General features: G+C 39.6%; 3 protein-coding genes across 5 annotated transcripts; 2 read left to right on the top strand and 1 right to left on the bottom strand.

Annotated features, from left to right (window-relative positions):
• Nucleotides 1-130: 130 nt before the first annotated feature.
• LOC132261481 (SH3 domain-containing protein Dlish) lies at nucleotides 131-1,591 on the top strand. Its single transcript, XM_059760318.1, has 3 exons — nucleotides 131-286; nucleotides 359-837; nucleotides 908-1,591. The coding sequence occupies exons 1-3, from the start codon at nucleotides 238-240 to the stop codon at nucleotides 1,520-1,522; spliced, it is 1,143 nt and encodes a 380-aa protein (XP_059616301.1). The 5' UTR covers nucleotides 131-237; the 3' UTR covers nucleotides 1,523-1,591.
• A 121-nt stretch (nucleotides 1,592-1,712) lies between these two features.
• LOC132261483 (small ribosomal subunit protein uS15m) lies at nucleotides 1,713-2,767 on the bottom strand. The gene has a single exon (XM_059760320.1). It carries the CDS (start codon nucleotides 2,622-2,624, stop codon nucleotides 1,809-1,811), a length of 816 nt encoding a protein of 271 aa, XP_059616303.1. The 5' UTR covers nucleotides 2,625-2,767; the 3' UTR covers nucleotides 1,713-1,808.
• A 157-nt stretch (nucleotides 2,768-2,924) lies between these two features.
• LOC132261406 (protein FAM13A) lies at nucleotides 2,925-19,597 on the top strand. 3 transcript variants are annotated; one of them, XM_059760208.1, is made up of 4 exons: nucleotides 2,925-3,092; nucleotides 8,675-9,418; nucleotides 13,785-15,020; nucleotides 17,409-19,597. In XM_059760208.1, the coding sequence occupies exons 3-4, from the start codon at nucleotides 13,791-13,793 to the stop codon at nucleotides 18,054-18,056; spliced, it is 1,878 nt and encodes a 625-aa protein (XP_059616191.1). In that variant the 5' UTR covers nucleotides 2,925-3,092; nucleotides 8,675-9,418; nucleotides 13,785-13,790; the 3' UTR covers nucleotides 18,057-19,597. The 3 variants fall into 3 exon arrangements, with proteins under 3 accessions (XP_059616191.1, XP_059616192.1, XP_059616190.1); XM_059760209.1 differs by lacking the exon at nucleotides 2,925-3,092 and adding an exon at nucleotides 6,762-6,896; XM_059760207.1 differs by lacking the exons at nucleotides 2,925-3,092; nucleotides 8,675-9,418 and adding an exon at nucleotides 12,717-12,875.
• Nucleotides 19,598-19,666: the final 69 nt, after the last annotated feature.

The raw sequence follows: 19,666 nt of genomic DNA, 5'->3' as shown, positions 1-19,666 counted from the left end.
GAAAATATTACAATTTCCATGAATATTAGCGCATTTTCTTTAACGCTCGGAATTTCCAATATTCCAATGTATTCCACATGGCAACCCTCCTGTATAACGCACTTTCCGTCGCACATTCCGTCCGCAGTGGCGCTTTCAAAGTGTGACAGCTGGTAATCAGGAAGTGATTTTGAGACGAAAGTCTTCCTTTTCCAGCCTTTTTGCAATGTTTTGAGACGTGCAATCCCAAGATCAGCAATGGCATTTCTCTGTCCAGTGCGCATACGGCGTGGGAAGAAGAAAAAGGGTAGGAAAAAGTGACGGAAACGCAGTGAAATGAGCCAAATTGTAATGCAATTTTGTAATCTGTCCATGTCAGCACTGGGAGCCGAGCTGGACAAGGATCTCACGCTTCAGGGCGGCCTGGGACTGAATCATGGCATGGGGCGTATCACGGGATCTGCCAGCATTGAGACACTGGTGCGTGTGGGCATTGAAAAGGAGCACGGCCTGAGTCCGGACTCAAAAATGGTGGTGATGCACGACTTCACGCCGTGCGTGGACGACGAGCTGGAAGTGAAACGCGGGCAGATTGTTAACATCCTGTACCGTGAGAATGACTGGGTGTACGTGATTGGACAGGACACGCGGCAAGAGGGCTTCATTCCGCACTCCTACTGTGCTCCTTTCAATACCCAACTCGCAGATTTGGCCATCAAGAAGAAACTGCCCAGAGACCAAGTGGTGGGCTTAACCACAGTGGAGATCAACGAAGGGGCGCCCGAGATTGCGACAGAATTGATGGACGACTCAGCACCGGGATTGATGGGTCTGCAAACCTCTCTCAAACACTCTCAGGCAATATATTTTTGAGTTAATATTGAGGATGTTGAGTCAATCAATTCTTTTTTTTCTTTCAATCCTGTAGGCCAGTTTGAGTTCCGAGCCTGACTTCTTGCCATTCGCCAAGGACCCCAGCGGTCGTTACATCGTGCTTTACACCTTCATTGCGCGCGATGAGAACGATGTTTCCGTGGAGCGCGGAGAGTTTGTGACTGTACTGAATCGGGAGGATCCGGACTGGTTCTGGATTGTGCGCAGTGATGGCCAGGAGGGTTTTATCCCCTCTGGCTTCGTCTATCCCGCCGACAATGTGCTTCAGGGCAACGTGAAGGCACCCTCAAATGCTCCCAACAATAATAACAACAACAACAATAACAGCTTATCTACGCCCAGTTGTCCTGCCAATCCTGCTCAGACGGCTGCGCCGATTTCCGGGGCCACAGCAAATGGCAATGGGGCTGGTCAGCAGATTCTGGGCGGCTCTGAGGATCTGCGCTATCACGGCACGGAGCTGGTGATGCTGTATGATTATAAAGCACAGGCTCCGGATGATTTGTCCGTGCGCCGTGGCGACTGGATTTACGCCGATCTGAACAATCAGACTGTGGATGGGTGGCTGTGGGCGTACGCACCGAAGACGCGAAAGTATGGCTTCATCCCCAAGGCGTACGCCAGGCCACCGGCGATGACTAGCCTGTAGCGGCAGCACTGAAAGGTGAGTTATTGCGCCCTGGCGGTCATTCTTCAGTATTGTCTTGAGACATTCATCGAAATCGACTCAATGGCTCACCAGCATGCAATGCTTATCCCCGGTGTGCAGATGCCTTTTAAGCCCCTCCTCAGAAAGCTTCCGACGGCTCGGGAATCTCCAGTGAAATGCATTTAATGGATATTTTTACACTGATATTTTATTTTGTATGCTCTACTAAAATTTCTCTGATGTATTTTTTTTATACAAATTATAATATTTAACAATCCGAATCTTTTCAATGGCTCTTGGGCGCGACAATGGCCTGCCTTTTTATAGTTTCCGCAAGTTTGGCCTTGGCGGCATTTATTTGTTCTTCGGTGACTGTCTGAGGCAATTTTAGGTCCTCTTGCTCCCGTCGAATAAACTCTAGATTCTTGATTTTACGCTTCAGAAAGTCCACCTGCTGCGATTCCAAATGCTTCTGGTAATCCAGTAGCTTCTTCTGTATGAGTTCCTCACAGTGCGTGTCAGTCAGCTTCCGGACAGCATACTTTCTGCCTAGAATAACATGCTCTGCCGCATAAGGTTTGTAAACCAAATCCAACTTTTCCAGGATCCACTCAAATCTTCTGTAGTCCCAACGTCTCATATCGTTCAGATTTTTTTTCCGCTTTTCGATCAACTCCTTTAAGTAGACCTTCAACATTCTGTTTCTGGGATGAACAGCGAAGATTTCCTGCAATCGGCGAATTCTTGCCGTCTGATCGGCGATGAAAGTCTCCATCGAACCCTCGTCTTGCGCGTGTCTCTGCACCTCAGCCTTCATCTGATTCCTCAAGTAGTGGCCAGTCTTCTTTCCTGGGTATCTCCCGAGTGTGAAGAGCTCCCGCACAATGTCATCAGCTTCGGCTAAGAGCTTAGAATTCCGGTATTCTTGCACCGGCAGCGTTAGATCCACACGAGCACTCCCACTCAAGTCGCCACTCTTTCCAGGATGCGTGCAGCAAATCCTCTCCGGACGAACCCACTTTATGGGCAGTTCGGGCTTAAAGAAGCGCACCTGGTGATTACGGAGCCCAGGAAAGGGCACAATTTTCCTGAACAAACTCATCCTTTGCCAGCACGAGTAAACTGGAAAAGACACACGATGACAGTGTGCTACTTCCAGACTTCCAGTTATATGCGTCAACAGCGCGAAAAATGAAAATTTACTTTGAGAGGATATTCTGTTATTACTTTCTAATTGAGAACACTCCCTTGTACAATCCAATTCTAGGCAGATCTTCAGGGTTTTTCGAGGCTTTTCCGTGATGCAATTCAGTGAACTATCATACAATCATACATTTCCAATATTTCATGAAATTTTGGCGTGAAATTTATATTAGTCCCGAAAGCAAATTTGTATAACAGTAGGTATGTCAGATGGCTTCTTAGTGTGTGCGTTGATTTCCCTGGAAAGTATGTGTTGAGTGTGTGCCTGCAAAAAATGCTCGAAATTGCTGATAAAAATGCTATCAATGTGAATATCTGCCGCTAAAGTAGTAATTGGAAGTTCACTGACACAATTGGGTACTAAAAAGTAAGTAAATTCGCACCAAATCACACACTTTTGGGACTCCCAATTGGGCCCCCGTTGACAGCCTTGTGAGAAAATCTTGGCGAAAGGGAAGAGAACACGCCTTATTGGAGCAAAAGTGAATAAAAATCCCCATTTCAGTGCCTTATCCTAACACCCAAGCATGAAACATTGTGAGAAATTCTAGAAAATTCGCGTGAAGAAAATGCACAAGGGGCGAAGCACCAGGAAAAGGGGCTTGGTCTTCATGGCTGTCAAGTGGTCTCGAGAGAAATCACGGCAATTTTCTTCAAATTAGCTACATTTTCTACCTTCTGGGAGGATTTTCCACTTGAAGCGCCCCAAAGTGCCGTGAGGAAGTTGTGCAATCTCACTTGGAGACTTTCCAAGTGAACCAGAAAAATGCACATACAAAAAGGGAAAAAAGAATCGATGAATAGTGGAAAAATTTCCATAAAAAACACACAAGTGCGGAGTTCAACGACTCTCAAGTGCGCCAAGTGCTGGGATTTTCATGAAAAAATTTCAGGAAATTTGCTGTTGCGAGATTCAAATGGCAGTCCTCAAGATTTGACCTAAAAACGAAACATATCGCGTGAAAAATGGAAATTTTCATCAAGAGAGTGAACTCATTTCCATCAACATTGCATCACGTTAACCCATTACAGGCATATTAGAAGATATAATAAAAAATTGGCAAAAAAAAATTTAGAGAACTCTTTGAGAGATTGGCTTGAAGTAGGTATGTGTATCTAGAAACAAATTGAGACAACAAACTAGCGAATAAATTGAATGTTTAATCTATTCCTCACTTAATGAATAATTCACTCATTAATGAATTGTTTCAATGCAATCATTTTTTTAATCCCGTAACAAGTCATATGAATTACATGTCAAGAGATGACGCAGAACATACAAAGTCACAAAATAAATAGGGACCGTAAAAGCTTTAATACCTCGACTGTAGGCTTTAATTACTGCTAATATTGGAGTCTTCTTTATGCTCTCTTAAGGTTGATTATTCATACAAGTAAATAGCTGAAAAAAAGTATTTCAAAGTTTCAAAGCACTGCAGTTTATTTTTACATCTAATTCTACTGATTAAGAGTTAATATATTTTATTAAATAAATTCTATAAAGTTTTCACGAGACTGTCTTGCGATTTACTCTCAGATCTTTAAGTTTCATCCAAAAGATAAGAAAATCATCCGGTAATTAATCACGCGAATCAATTGGAATTCCGTGTCTTCACAACAATCAGTGATGATGAGTGCACAAACTAATTAATGTCTAATAGTGGATCCCCTGTGCACGGCACTCTACTAAATTCTATTAGCGTTGGAAAGACTGTAAAGGTGTGACGACAGTGGTGATAAGAGCTCATTGAGATAATCATAGTTGAAACCAAGAGCTGAACTCGATTTTTTTTTCTAATGCATCCGCTTCCCATCAACTGATAATGGCAATTGGAGTGGAAATGTGGAGAAAAAGAAGCACTCGCTTGTTAATAGGAGTGTTGTCTGGACAAACAGGCCGCAGTCCAATTAATCTATACCTTGTAGCTGCACATTGGCACGTTCTCTCGCCTTCACCACACCGATGTGGGTATTTTTAGGCCCAAAACTGAAAAGCGAGAGCCATTGAGGAGCTGTGAAGACTCATTCGCGTCGAGTGGAAGCCTCATTCATAGTGTTTGCAGAAAATTCAGTGGGGCAAAAATAGCCTTGGCGAAGAGTTGCTGAAACTGTGATTTGCCGTCAATTGTCTGCTCCATAATTATACAAGGTGTGGCGCATGAAGTGCTTCTTGCGAAGGGACAAGGCCTAACTCACCGTCTCTAAAATTATGTCAACAGTGGCAAATGTAGTGCAAATGTTTTCCTTACTTCGGCTCTCCACAACTCTGTAATCCGTTTGCCTTTCTTGTGCTTGCGGGTGGGAAATCTTTTATCAGTTGATCCCCAACGCGTATTGTAAAACAAACAGCTGAGTTTTAAAATACATTTGTTAGTAAAATGTGATTCAGACTCAGCGATTATGTCATTGTTTATTCTGTTTGCCATTTAGCATGTGTTTCTTAACTTTTACCGAAGAGAAGAGCGCTGAAAAAAGTCAAAACAAACAGACAAAAAAGCCGAAAGAGAACCAAAAATAGCGCTTCTTTTTATTCATTCGAATTTAATCGTCGCAATTCTGTTTATATTGAGGTTCACAAGTTTAAGCTTGAGTGTCTGCGCGCCGAATATTTTTTCGAGTGAGGAGAAGAAAAGTGCTGGGAAAAATAAACCAGTCTTGATAATCGGTATCGCAAAACGCCTTCTTTCACGCCCAAAATGGCACAGCCTTGACATTGAAAGTGTTATTTGCGAAGATGTGACAATGAAGGAATTGGATAAATTATCACTCTCCGATTTGTTTGATTTTTCTGGTGTTGGGCAAATGCTTCTCTGTAAAGCCAGATGTTCAATTCTTTTCGAAAAATTCCAAAGTGCTGCGCCTGTTATTTTCCATAATGAAGGAGTAGATTTGCAGAACGCTATTTTAGTCTAGAGAGAAAATGACTTTTGAATCGGCTAAAAGTTGATATTTTGCTATAAAGACTTTCCTGTTGTTTAATCAGAAGACAACAAACAAGAGTTAGTGCAATCGCTGAGAGGTCAAAGTTGGATGTGTACAAAAAGCAAGTGCGCATTTTCAGAAACTGTCCATTTCAGCGATTACAGCATTAATGGAGATGCTTCCTACAATTTGCGTTTATTTCCTTTATTTAATGCATCCTATATAATACTTTGTATCCCTTCAATTATCATCTTTGTAAGCTACTGATATCAATAGATTTGTGATTTTTTATCGAATCCAAAACCTCAGATTTGATCGCAACAACTTTGTGGTCCTGTTGCAACTTGACTTCATGAAAGCGCTTGAAACAATCCCTTTCGATCTCATTCTTTGCAACTGTGTCATGATTCTCTCACTTTCATTGCTACTTTCCGTTGTTTCAAAAGTTCTTGCGCTCTATATTTTCTTCACATTTTCTGCGAATAGTATCAAAATCTGAGTTTAGCATTGGAATTATATTGGTTTTGCGTGATGAAATGATATTCTTACCTTTTAAATGGATTTTCTAATTTTACTCCTTTCGCATTTGCACAATAATTATGGGTTAAATAAGGATCTCATGATTGATTGCTTCGTGACGATGATTCTTGAGCAAGTTGACAAGGTGGTAATTGTGAAAAGTGTTGATATAGCATGAATAATAATTATGGCGATCCCGTGTATTGATTTTTTCGCTATCAGGTCTTCTTCTTTTGGTTCCTTCCCGTCTGCATTTCGGCTCCACTTCGTCATCGTCTACTAGTGAGAAAAATTATGTTGCTCCACTTGTCGCACGTGCTGCTCGGCTAAGGGGAAAAGTCCTTCGCTTCGAGGTATTCCTGGGGAGAGACGGAAGATTCCTCCGTCGTCTGCGTTGAGGTCTGGAGAGTGCCATTGAGGCAGGGAAGGGTGTGAAAGGGGAGTGGAAAGCGACACACAGGAACGTGTGTGTCTCTTGAACAAGGAATATTGAGGTTCTCTTTGGCCTTTGGCGCGCATGTCCTTCGCTATTGATTACACATTGAGGCAAGACTCTGGGAGAGAGCCATTGAAAGTCCAAAGCAATTCCCAAAGTGAAATCTCTCAGTGTTGACGATTCCTGGGTTGCATCTCTTTCCTGATCTCTTACACGACTAGACTTGCTGGAAAAGTGACTAGGAACTGTGAAAGAATTTCTGCTATTTCTATCACACGGGGTATCTCACTGAAGGTAAGAAGTGTATGTGTGTGATTTATTTGGGAATGGTGAATGTGGGTTTTCCTGTAGGAAAAGGCCCAGCCCATTTTACCTTCAAAAATTGCGTCGCTTTTTCCCTATCATTGTCCTCTTTGTTGATTTTCGCTCTCATTTTTTTCATTAAATTGCGACCTCAAGAGCCAATTTCTTCACCCCTTAAAGTCTTTGTTCGGACGTTTTCCCTGTTTTCAGCTGGGATTTTGAGCGAAAAAGCATAAGAGGGGAAGAATTGTGACGCAGCAGAAAAATTCTGGTGATTCTTCAACCATTGAACTCGGTGGGTTTGGTCATGGTGGGTTTGCTGTGCAAAATTTTTGAGGTGGTGAAACGCCTTATCTTCAATTCTCACCTTTTCTTTTCTCCGCGAGAATATTCCATCCAAGAGTATCTGCGATTTTTCGCGGATGTGACAAATAAATTGGTCTGAATTGATTTCAATTGCTTTCCAATGTGCCTCTGGCGGTGGAATCATTAGTTATACATGATTTTTCTAAATGATTTCTTCCATCCTTGGCATCTCATTGAGGATCTGGGAAGTCGACGGAAGACATTGTGATGATAGCCTGGAAAGAAAAATCCATCTATAAATACAGTGGAAGTCGTCGTGAGCGTAATTTCTAAAATTAGTCAAGTGGAAGGTCATGAGGAGAGTTATCAGATGCTCAAATGGGTCATGATTTTGCAGTCCAGCCAAGACCAGATTTTGCGATCAATAACACTTGCACATTTGCTCACACACTATGTGATTGGCTTCTGATTAAATTACAATTTGATCATTTCCCTAATGGTTTTTCTGCTTCTATCGGTCGAGTTCAATTCATCGACTCTCCCCCAAAATTTTATGGTCACACCATAAATAATTGTGGCTCGATTCGCGAGTCATCAATGTTGATAAAATGGCCACATGAACAGCCAGATTTGCAAGATATGACAATTTTCCGTTCAATTGTGCAGATTTATGAGGTTTATTCATTTCAAAATTGATCAAGTGTAATCTTATCATTTTTTTCGGTATTTTCATTAAAATGCGAACGCCTTCTGGCAGAAATATCGAGGCAATCCATCTTCCTTCATCATAATTTATGTTGTGTCCCTTCTTTTTCGCTTTCTGCTTAGGCGCAAAGATGCTCAGTGCGTGTTTAGGCCGAGGAGAGAGAGTAAATGTTGAATAAAGAAAAAAGAACGACGGGATGTTTGCATAGGAAAGCTGGTTTGTGCAAGAGCGAAACCATAAGAGCATTTAGTCAATATTTTGCGATAAAATATTGATTTTATAAAGAAGGGGTTATTTATACAATTTGCAAAACATTCCGTTCACAACTATTTGCGTATGTCTCTCTTTTTTTTAGTAGAAGCTCTAAGTATAAAATTTGATAATCTTATACTTGATTTATCTTTATGACCAATCCGTAATGCAGCGTTATCATTTCAAAGTTACAATGTTTCATTTTGACACTTTTGAGATTCCGATCAGTATGATCATAAAATTATTTCCGCACTATTTTTTCGTGAAAAACCTTCGTGAAAAAAATTCAGAAAATATTGTTTGCGTCTTTTCCTTACTGTCTTTCTTTGTGATTTAATTTTGGTCATAAATACCAATTCCATACAGAAGCCTTGAATAGCTCTGTGCAAAAGCAGAAAGCTTCGAAGAGTTTTCGTTTATAGAATATTGCGTTCTGTTTGACATCATATTATGTAATATTCAGCCACTCTCACTCATTATTCTGTCTGCTGGTGTGTATTTTCAGGAAGCATCAATCTCCCGGTGTGACAGGTGCATCGATTGAACTTTTTCGGAATGATCCATCTCAGCGTGTGAAAGGATTAGCCACAAACTTCCAATCTCGCGCGTGTCGTGAATTCTTCTGCGGTGTGAGTCTCTAAATAACCATCAGCCGAAGCACTTGGGGAGGCGTGAGGAAAGCAGTGACATTATAAGAAAACGGAACACAGGGAGAGCTCAGTAACTGCGTAATTTTGGCTGAGCGTGATTGTCGAGCTTAGACTCTCCCTCGCGCGAGTGGGAAGAAGTGTGAGTGCGGGTAATTGTCTTGAAAAGGTGGCTCGGCTGGGCAGAATAGAGTGACTTCTTTTCAATATTGAACTGAAGGCGCCACCGTTCACATGCTAAATTATCGTTTGGTGTCGACACATTTCCTCAAACAGCCGTAGTTTGTGTGAAAAGACTTTACGGAAAAATGTGCAGAGATCGCGATATGTTGTAAGGATATTTCTCGCCCGAAACTGCCGTTTGAATTGACAAAGACTTTTGAATTTGTGAACATTTTTTCCTTCGATAAATCTGGTGAAACAGCACAAGGGTCACAGCACAATTTCTGACCAATTGGACCACAAATCCGGAGATCCACTTTGCTGCACAGCTGAAGAGCAATTGTCTCATAGGAAATCATCATCTTCTTGCAGTTGCAGTGAAATTGTCCAAAATCGAATTGTTTGCGAAAAACATTTGGGAGTCAGTCAAGGCCTGCATTGTAAGTAGACTTGCCACACCTTTTCTTATCATGTTAGTCTGCTTGAGGAGAGACACTTTGACCCATTGTAACTATATCAGCATCGGAAAATCCCTGTGATAAGATATCGATTAAGTATCAATGACGGAAGAAAAGCTCTTCAAAGTCCAAACAGTAGGAAAAAGAAAAAAAAAGTACTGGAGATAAAAGAGAAGGCAAGATGAGAATTTTGTAAACAGTATTTCTTGTCACACTGTTTCCCATCAAACTCTCAGTAAATATTATCTTAAAGAATTTTTGCAAACGAGCCAAACATTCTGAGCTAAAAATACGTGCGTTAACGATGAATTTTTTTGTGATGCTAAAATCCAATGAATAACAATTCAATTTGCTATCCATCGCTATCGATTTGCACTCTATTAAATACACGATTATCACTCAATTAGACTTTAGAGCATATGAGTTTTGTGACGAACATAACAATGTTATAATGGGTAAGATTTACTATACAACAGAATTTTTCCAACCACGCAATCTGCGATAAAGTCACAAAGATAGAGTCAACATACAAGCATTTTCCAGTTCCATTCGATAGCAAACTTAATGCAAACTCACTTCATCGGATAATTTTGTGGTGTATAGAAGAACCGAGAGTGTTCTGTGTGTGGTTTCACTTTAAAAAGGGGGATAGAGTGAAAAGAAAAGCATCAATTGAGGTGTGATTTTCTCTAAATGGGCTGTATAAATTCTACTTTCGTTTCACCGGCAAATGTAAGAAGTTCAACTGTACCAAATGCCAAAGAAAATATTATTCAATATCCATTAGATGAGTTTCAATAGCTGTGAATGATTGAAAAAATAGTGAATGACAGAGTCATAGGTTCAAATCATGATTTTCTTCTTGAAGTGTTTGTTTATTTCTATTTTGTTTTAAAGTTTTCACAATTTTGATGGATTTATTTTAAGATCAGAACTTACTGTGAGGGTTTAAAATTATCACATGTTTTTGTGAACAAAATTTGGTTTTTTCTATTTTAAAATAAATTTTCGTCTCTATTTATTCGGAATATGTCATATTGGAATTGAGCGTTAAAGCTCAATTCCTTTGTAAGCCTCGATAGTCGAGGGCTTGTCACGTACATAGTCAATTTCCCCATATTTTAGATTGCACTACGCCACTGATGGGATGAAGTGGATATTTATTTAGAGAAGCGTGTAGTTAGAATATTTAGGTATGCTTATTTTTGTAGCTATTTTTAATGCGTGAAGAGCAGAAAAAGCTTGTGAATTTTTGTTGAATTAATCGTGAATTAAATGTTTTCTCTCGTGCTCAGTTTCGACTCTCTTTTACGACTCTTGCACGTGTAATTGATTTAAAACATGCAACCTGTTGAAAATGTAATCAGTGTATTTGACTATCATTAGTTACAATTGACATGTTATAAATTCATTGACAATTGACCGAACTTCGGAGGGAGTGGACTAATATATTTAGATTTTGCGCGAGAAAAGCTCAGCGTGCATGTATTCATGTTTAGTAGAGTGCGGAAGCCAGAAAAGTGTCACCTTTTCTCGTAAAAATTCCACACACGCAAAGGGGGCAAAGGAGACGATTTCTTATGTGCAAATGTGGCAAAATGCCGTGTAAATAATTTCCGTCAAATCGATTTATTATCTCGACGTGGACTCGATGTTTTGAGACGCGATACTCAACTGTGAAGGACGTTCATTGTCAAGAGACTTTGCGCGATAAGTGCACTTCCAATACTACAAATTGACTCTTTATTATTCACATAAAATGCAACTGTGTAAATTAGTGAAAGAGTGTCGTTCGTTTTCCTCTTTTCACGCAGAGGCAAATATGTACATATAAATTGCTCTCGTCACAATTGATACAATGAGAATTATGGGAGTTATTGTTTAATATCTCGTGCTAATGTGCATTCATCTCACCCCAGTTCATCAAAAATACAATAATAACAATCATTGTGAAGAATTTCTAATGCAATTTAGCGCAAAGAAAGGCGTAAAAAAAGGTTAGATTGTGTGGATGGACAAAATGACGATTTACAAGGTGAAGGAAAATTGCTGGTAATTTAATTAGAGCCAAGCAAAGTATTGCAGAATGAGTTGTCAGCATTTTCTAAACCAATTATCGTGTGTGAGCCACTCTCATGACGAGTTGAGCTCACAGTTTTTCCGTCATTTCTCCGCTTTTCTCTCTGTGATGGAGATTTCGCAGAATGCGAGCAATTACACGATAGAGTGTTCACAATATTGATTTATTCTGCAAATATGAATGCTTAAACTCGATGGCATCAATCAAAAGTGTCGCGCTTTTTATTCGCACACATAGAAAGTCCGCAGATAAGAACAAAACTGATGTCGCATATGTGCAATAAAAACTTTGACTCGCTTGAAATCAAGCAAATTGGGCTAAATTGCTGGCAAAATAAGAATTTTTTGTTTTCCAACTCACAAAATGCTTTTTGCGTCATTTGTGCCTCATTGTCTAAAGCCTTAAAGTTCTCCAAATTAATCAATTCAATGTTCTCGGTAGGAATTAAATTATTAAATAGATTTTCTCAATAAAATTAATTTCGGTTATAAAGCTCATGGAATTACAATGAATTGCTTGGAGGAATTTAATTAATCGTGGTTTATTGTTATAGTTTAAAGTTGTATAAAACAGGTAATAGAGTGAAATTCTAGGAAGCTTTCCAAAGCTTCATCTGATGACAATACCATGAAAACAATGGCATTTTAGTGTGCAAAACCTCGTGCATTCCTGGAAAATTTCGATAGGCAAACAATTGCGAAAAAATTCCAATAGATCCGCATGAAATTTCTACCCTTTTGTCATTTGCAAAGTGACATGAAACCGAAATGATGGCAAAGTATCAAATTTCCTATCATTCTTATTGATTGACCCAGAAAGAAAGAGTAGTGGAGCCTTAAATAAATACGAATTAATTTTGAATTCATCGAAATACACAAATGGATGATGATTTTTTTTTGGAATCCATTGAGAGGCATAAAGAGGTCATATCTGACAAAAATATACCCTTGTGAAATAGAGATGACAGCGGATGAGAGACACTTTAATGAGAATTAAATGGGGAAAAAGGCGAACGTATGATTTATTTATTGTATTCCAGCACTAACTCTTTCTTAGATAAGATACAATTGCGAGTGGGTGAAAAAGTGTTTTATCACTACTGTTGCGTGATTCCAAGACACTAGATATGATTATACATACCATTCGTCGTGTCGCTGTCAACAGTAGCGGCTGTGCGATAGAATTAATATAAAGTCTCTGTTCAGTTCAATTTCCATTTCAGTCTACATCTCGCAACTCAATTGCTGGAACAGATGCTCTGAAGATTGTGAATTTCTGCCCGAGAAAAGTGTTTAAAATCTCTCATACTGCTTTTTGTCGTGGGATAAAATGATTCTGCTGTATTTGGAGCCACTTCTGGTAAAAATAGCCGCTTTTGTGGGCAGTTTCTCAATTATTCATATTATAGAGCCCAATGTTTCTCCTCGAATGTATTTCTGGTGTGTTGAAGCTGTCCTCTGAGGATAAATTTTCGCCAAAAGCGACACGTGAAGTATTCATGAGGAATAGGTGTAAAATTCAGTGTAGATATTTTACGTGAGAGAGTTTTTAATATTTTATGAGGCTTCACATGTTGTCTGAAACAAAAACGGGCATTCACTGAATTCGTGGAGTAATTAGAATTGGTGAAGCGACGATTAAGAATGTGCCGAGTGTTTATAATTAAACTGAATATTAATTTTATGTCTATCATAAATCTGTGAAAATGGGTGCCAAGTTATTTATATGGAAATATTTGTGCTGCACTGTAAGATGCTTTTATGGGAAAATCTGAAAATACCTAGTCTAGGTCAACTGAAGTAGATCACAGAAATTCGTTAATGAAATGTCACTTAAGATTAGGAATAAAATAATTGCAATGCTCTTTTCACTTCGAAGTCCAGCCCATTCTTATGCTCCGCCTTCTTTTAGTGATTTATTTTACATTAAGAAATCCAGTTGCAAAGGGAAGAAAATACATTAATAAACCTTTTTTTTAATGGAATATGTTTGCAAAGTTGAGAACCTTGTACAGTTCAGACTCACTAATTATGACCAAGAACTCCGAATGGAGTTTATAAGAGATATTTTGCGAAAAATTATCGCTTCTTTTCTCCATAAGAAAGAACAAATGTTTCTTGTTTATTCCATTTCCGCGCCTCGACAATATTTAATCAAAAATGCAAATAAAGTTGCTCTTGACGAAACACCTTCGCGGATGGGGAACAATAGTCGGTGTGAATCTGTCCAAAACCAATTCTAATCGGGATTCATCTGGTTCACTTTCAGTGCGGCATGCGCCGTCCGTCTCTGGATCATCACGATGGCGACCTAAGTCGTCTGACATCAGCATCCTCACCGGCGGAGGGCAGCATAGCACCGTGTCAGGCTGACGAGGTGAAGGTGGACATTGCGCCCTCGTATCTGCCCAAGATCATCGAACCGCTGGACTGGCACAATACACGCAAACGCAAGGAAAGGCAGGACAGCACGTCTTCGCAGACGCAAGATCGGAAATTGGTGCGGTCCAACAGTGAGGAGCATATCAGCGTACCGGATGTGGATGTGATTAGGAGAGTGTCGTCGCATGAGGATTTTAAGAAACCACTGCCACCTCACATCGTCACTCTTGAGTCGCATCATGGCGGCGAGCGCGATCCGGGAGTGGAGCCGGCCAGGATGTCGCCAAGTCACGAGGCGGATCGGTCGGATGGCGAGCATGAGAGGAGGAGAAGTAGTGAAAGATTCTCGCGCACACGAGCGCCTCCGGGGAGGAAGGCTCTGTCGCCGAGAAAGCCAGCCAAGCACGTTGTGGCCAAAATGAGGGATCGCGATGAGAACCTGTACAAGTATGACAATTCCGCGTTGAAGCATGAGCGCAGAGGTTTCGTGAGTCGCGAGAGAAGCAAACCGAAGGAGCCAGAATCATCGTCATCTGACTTGCTCTCGCCAGTGTCCGATTTTAATGACAACAATCTCATCGATCTGAATCAGGAGACGGAATCCACGGTGCCCCAGGAGATCCTGCCATGGAATGTGCCATTCCACGAGGACACGCCAGTTGTTTGTCCGCGCTTCGCTGACAACACCTTCGATCATGTTCACGCCAGCGAAACTCTTGCCAAAGCCCGCCGTGAGAGTCAATCTTTGATTGAGATGAAGACGGACAAGTTCACGAGCATCGAAAATCTGAAGACGCGCGACATCATGAAGAAGATGCCAAATGTCGCCATCACTCCGGATGAGCGTGTGAAGCAGATAAACAGCCGGCTGTCCAAGCTGAAGAAGCGCGTGGCGCAGTTCGAGGAGAACTTCGAGAAGGACTATGGCTACAAACCGCCACGCATTGAGACGATGAACGACAAAGCAATGAAGAGCATAGTATCGGAGATTCAGAAGCTGAAGCGCGAAAAGCACTGCATCAAGAGCGATCCAGTGATGGAAGCGAGAGACAGTGCGGCGTCAGAGCAGCACGGGGAGATGAAGCTGAGTCAGATGCAGGAGACGCTGACTGACATCGAGATGGTGAGTTGACATTCACTCTATTTGCCTCTAATCTCTGGATATTTGTTCGTGCCTGAAAGTGGGTCACGCGCAAGAGGAGTGCAAGTGAGAAGATTTATGCACTTTCTGCGCAAAAGCTCGTGGAAGAATGCAAATTTCTAAGGCTTTCATAATATTAGGTAAAGGTAATTTCTCAAATCACATTAATTTTTCAAGGACACGTAATTTTTGACTGATTGAAAGATTCATAAAAACTACCTAATAACGAAACATATGTATTTTGTGGGCGTCCAAAATTACGGCCACGAGCTGCTGTTTTACTCACATTCTATGTTTAATTCAGTATTCTGAAAGAACTACTCAGAATCTTCAGTTGGCGATGAGGCTCTTCAACAATTAATTGACAATATTTCCGTGACACTGAAAAGTCATCAATGCCGTGTAAGATCAATTTCATCACTAATGCAGAAGGGTTGACATTTATAATTCATTAAGATACGGGAAATGTGTGTGAACTCGTACAAATGCGAGTCAATATTCATAAATATTTAATAAGGAATTAATTGGTCAATAAACGTGAGTGTTTAGGCAGAAGAAAGTCTGTAGAAAAACTTTATTCCATTACAATCAATATTTAGTGAAGCTTTTGTCCACTCATATGAAATAAATTGCGTCTTCGGCTTTTGTGGGATGAAAAAAGTATGAAGATGATTTATGCGGTGGTAAAAAATGCCAAAAATGTCATGTGAATAAAATAGAGACAGTATAATTTTATCTCTTTGCCTAAGTGCGATACGGTAATTTATCAATATGATTGAGATTATGGTGGTCACGAGAGAAGGGACGAAGAATTGAGTGATAAAACGCTGCGAGTTGTCGTAAAACACTTATTTAGATTTGACTAAATTAATGCGATATTTTATCTCAACGCAATGATGGCAATCTCAGGCAATATTTTGACTTTGCCTCCACAAAGTGCGGTTATTAATAGACAAAATACCACCAAGAATAAATGACACTTGCAATTTACTCGCCAAAATTTCACAGTGCCAAATGTGGTCTTTCGTGCGTGGGCAGTTGAGCCTCATTAGCAAATGTGATAATAGTCATATGTCTCTGTTGAGGATGGGCGTGAGATGAGGAACATTCTGGAGAGATTTGGCAGAGAGAAATGCGTCTTCTCCCACGTAAATGGAGTGTTTTTAAGTGACTGAAGAGGACTTTCTTTAGAATGTGCGTGAAAACATTTATATTTAATGAATCACGGGCAAAAATAACCACACTCAATTCTGGTGAATATAAGAGAAAAGTGTGTTATTCAGTCGTTCATTTGCCTTCACCTTTTGCAATGAGAAGATTGCCAAAGGACGGTCCTTGATCTTATTCGCAGAGAGCGAAATAACTTCCTGTTTGTAAGGCAGACTCAATATTGAGAATTATTATATTTAACGAGGAGAAAGACGTTTGATGTCAGTCAAAAAAAAATCGAATAGAAACTTTAGTACTTTCATAAATACACTTGTATTGTCAGACATCATAGAAAGTCACTATGAATAAATGATGGGAAATTGTGAATATATGCTAAGAAGTCATTTTCATGTCTCTTGACAAAATTTATCATCATAATTTATGTATTTGACATTGAAATAAATATTGCCATAAGTGATTTCGTCGATGTACTCCTAATCAATTGCGCAGTGCTCTTTCTTTCTCCCAAATTTATTACACAAATCAAAGAACGAGAATCACTAAATCACGATTTTGCATACATAAGAAGTGACGTGGGTTAGAGTTTAAATTTGAGTGAACAAATATTTTTCGAAGAAATTGCTTCTTCTCATTTCATTCTAAAAATTGCCATCAAATAAAGCTCTTAAAATGACTTTAGCAGCACAACGCGCGCCTGGCGAATGTTTATATGGGAATGTACATAATTGCGTTAATTATTCAGCTGTAGAGTTCATTTGCGTATGTTTGAGAGGGCAAAAATTGCCCCAAGTCTGTGGCGTAAGGAAAACATGGCATTAAAGTGGAACTTTCTGATAAGAACCATGAGTGAGATTAGGCATCTGAATTGCACCAGAATGAACGGGTTTCGCAGAACAATTGCAAGGTGTTTTCCAAAGATTTCTGCTTAAAAGCAACTTATGAAGGTTTCTCTCTTGAGATTTTGAATCAATTTTCCTCAATCGCTGTTTTTTGCAATGCTTTTTTAATTGAAATTGTACATTTTAATTTGACCATTCGATGTATTTTTCAATCACTTCCTCTGATCCGATTGACCTCAAGTTGAGTCGATACTTGAACTTGCTGTAAAGTACTAAGAAAGTAACAACTATGTTGTTGTATTTCGAAATCGATTCAGAGATTCGTTCTTCAAAATATTTATTTGCCCTCTAATACTTTAAGGTTCTTCAAGAGCGACGCAAGGATGAAAATCGTCCGGCTGCTGTTGAGGAGTTGTCAGTGGAGCAGCTAATGCAGGAAAAGACGTCCATTCAGCGCGGTTTGCTCTACTTGGAGTCCATCTTCGGGCGTCCCAGTTCGCGTGAGGAGAGAGACTTGGCGCGTCCCTTGTATGACAGATATCGGCAGGTGAAGCGGATGCTGAACAGGAGTTCCGTTCTGAATGGATCTGGAGTGGGTGTGGCTGAATTGCCCACGATTCTCGAACACGAGGCCATGGCGTTCACTGTGACTGCAACTCCCTCGACTGATGTAACGCCGCCATCAGTTCCGTCGGCGGTGGAATCGCCATCGGAGACGACTGTGTCCTCCAGCAAGTCCACGGACTCCACAGAGGACTCGAGTGTGAATGAAAACGTGCACACGCTATCGATTCGGGAGTTGTGGCAGCAATTGGATGCGGTGCGAGACGAGAAGAGAGACCTGAGGCGCACCATAAAGGAGTTCGAGCATTCATTCGAGAAGGAGAACGGCCGCAAAATGCTGAAGAGTGACCGGAAGGCCATCGAGGAGACTTACGCGTTGTACAAGCAGAAGAAGGGGAAATTAAGGCTACTGGACGCCCTTGTGAAGAAGCACATGTCGTACTAGAGCAACGAATCCCTAACAAAACAGTGGTGAGCAGAAAAAAAGCATCAAATCTGTGTAGAAGATGGGAAATAATTTAGTGATTAAGTAATATTTGGAGATGAATTGAGGAATGTCATCCAATTTGTACGACTTTATTTGTAATATTTTGTAACAATGTTGATTCAAAGTTTAGCACTAAATTTAACAGAGATTAATCGGTAAATTTAGTGATGACAAAAGGAATCCTTGCAAAATGAAGACTAATTGAAATCATTGCCATATACATAAAGTGACATTTTGCAGTGTGTTACCTTTCTTCTGCTCGCCACTGTTGAATGATGATATTGAGAACATGTGGATGGGGAAAATATGATATTGCTGCATCTCAAATAATTGTGCTTTGAGGAGAACAAGATTACAGTGATGAGGAGAATTCTCTATTTAGAAAGGATTTAACACATAATCGTAGTGCAGGATTTTGGCGTTGGTTCTAGAATGGCAATTTCTTTGCGAGAGACGTGCGCTCTACACACATTTTACGATTACATTTAATAATGTACAAATTAAGGCAAGGAATCACAAGATTTAGAGAAACAGTCATCTTTGATTTGATGCAGGATTTCTTAGGAGAAACTTTCACTCATTCTCGATGAGAAATATCGTTTTTTCGATTTGTATTTTAAGCAAAAAAAAAGAAGAAAAGAAATAAGAAGAAACAAATCACAAGGAAAACAGATATTGAAGATGAAATATATGAATTATAAAGAAGCATACTAAAAAGAGAAAACATATATGTAATGATAGAAATCTGTGATAATTTATTTTTTTCGGATTTGTAGTTTTCACGGAAAAACTGTTTCATAATTTTTATTTTATAATAACTTTTCTTTCTTTACTCTAACTTTTTTCCCAATTTGTTGGCAAACTAACTTGTAAAGAAGTTAATATTGAAGATGGAGTTGAAAAAGAGCAAAGTTGCATATTATATTGTCTTTATTTATAATCATAATATTTCTCATGTACCTTAATAAATTATTAGATTGTATCTTTACTAGCTTTTATTACATATTTTTTCCATATAAGAAACAAAAAAATAAGTAAACATCTAATTTGATATGGAGATCAAATGATAAAATTGAAGATGGAAAAAGTGTAAGATTTCACAGAATTGATATTGACTTGATGAAATGTAACAAAATAAGGACTGTCTTCTGCATGGATATCAAGAAAGGGGAGAAGAGATGTAGAAGTATATTTTTGAATTATTCACCATGTGAGCATTGTGAGGAGAAATCACACGATATTTAGAGATTTATGTAGCGTACTTTTGCCCTTCCCTTTACTTTCTCGCCTCTTCGCAGAAATTCACACCAACCAACCCAGTGATTAACAATGCATTGATCCAATTTCAATATTATTATACAAATTAATACTGGCGAAGATGACTGGGAAAGATTATAATTTTCTGTAATGAGGACTTATTATTGACATATATATTATATACATGTATTTTATGATTAAAATTCAAACATAAAAGGTTTTCAGAGAATATTGAAAATGAATATGCTGTGTTTCATTTCTATCTTCCTTCGTGGATTTCTAAGATGTGTTTCGCTGAATGATTGTTGGTT

The sequence above is a fragment of the Phlebotomus argentipes genome, unplaced genomic scaffold, assembly GCF_947086385.1.
Source record: "Phlebotomus argentipes unplaced genomic scaffold, Phlebotomus argentipes genome assembly contig_15, whole genome shotgun sequence".
Classification (NCBI taxonomy): domain Eukaryota; kingdom Metazoa; phylum Arthropoda; class Insecta; order Diptera; family Psychodidae; genus Phlebotomus; species Phlebotomus argentipes.
This window is presented reverse-complemented; position numbering and strand designations above follow the sequence as displayed.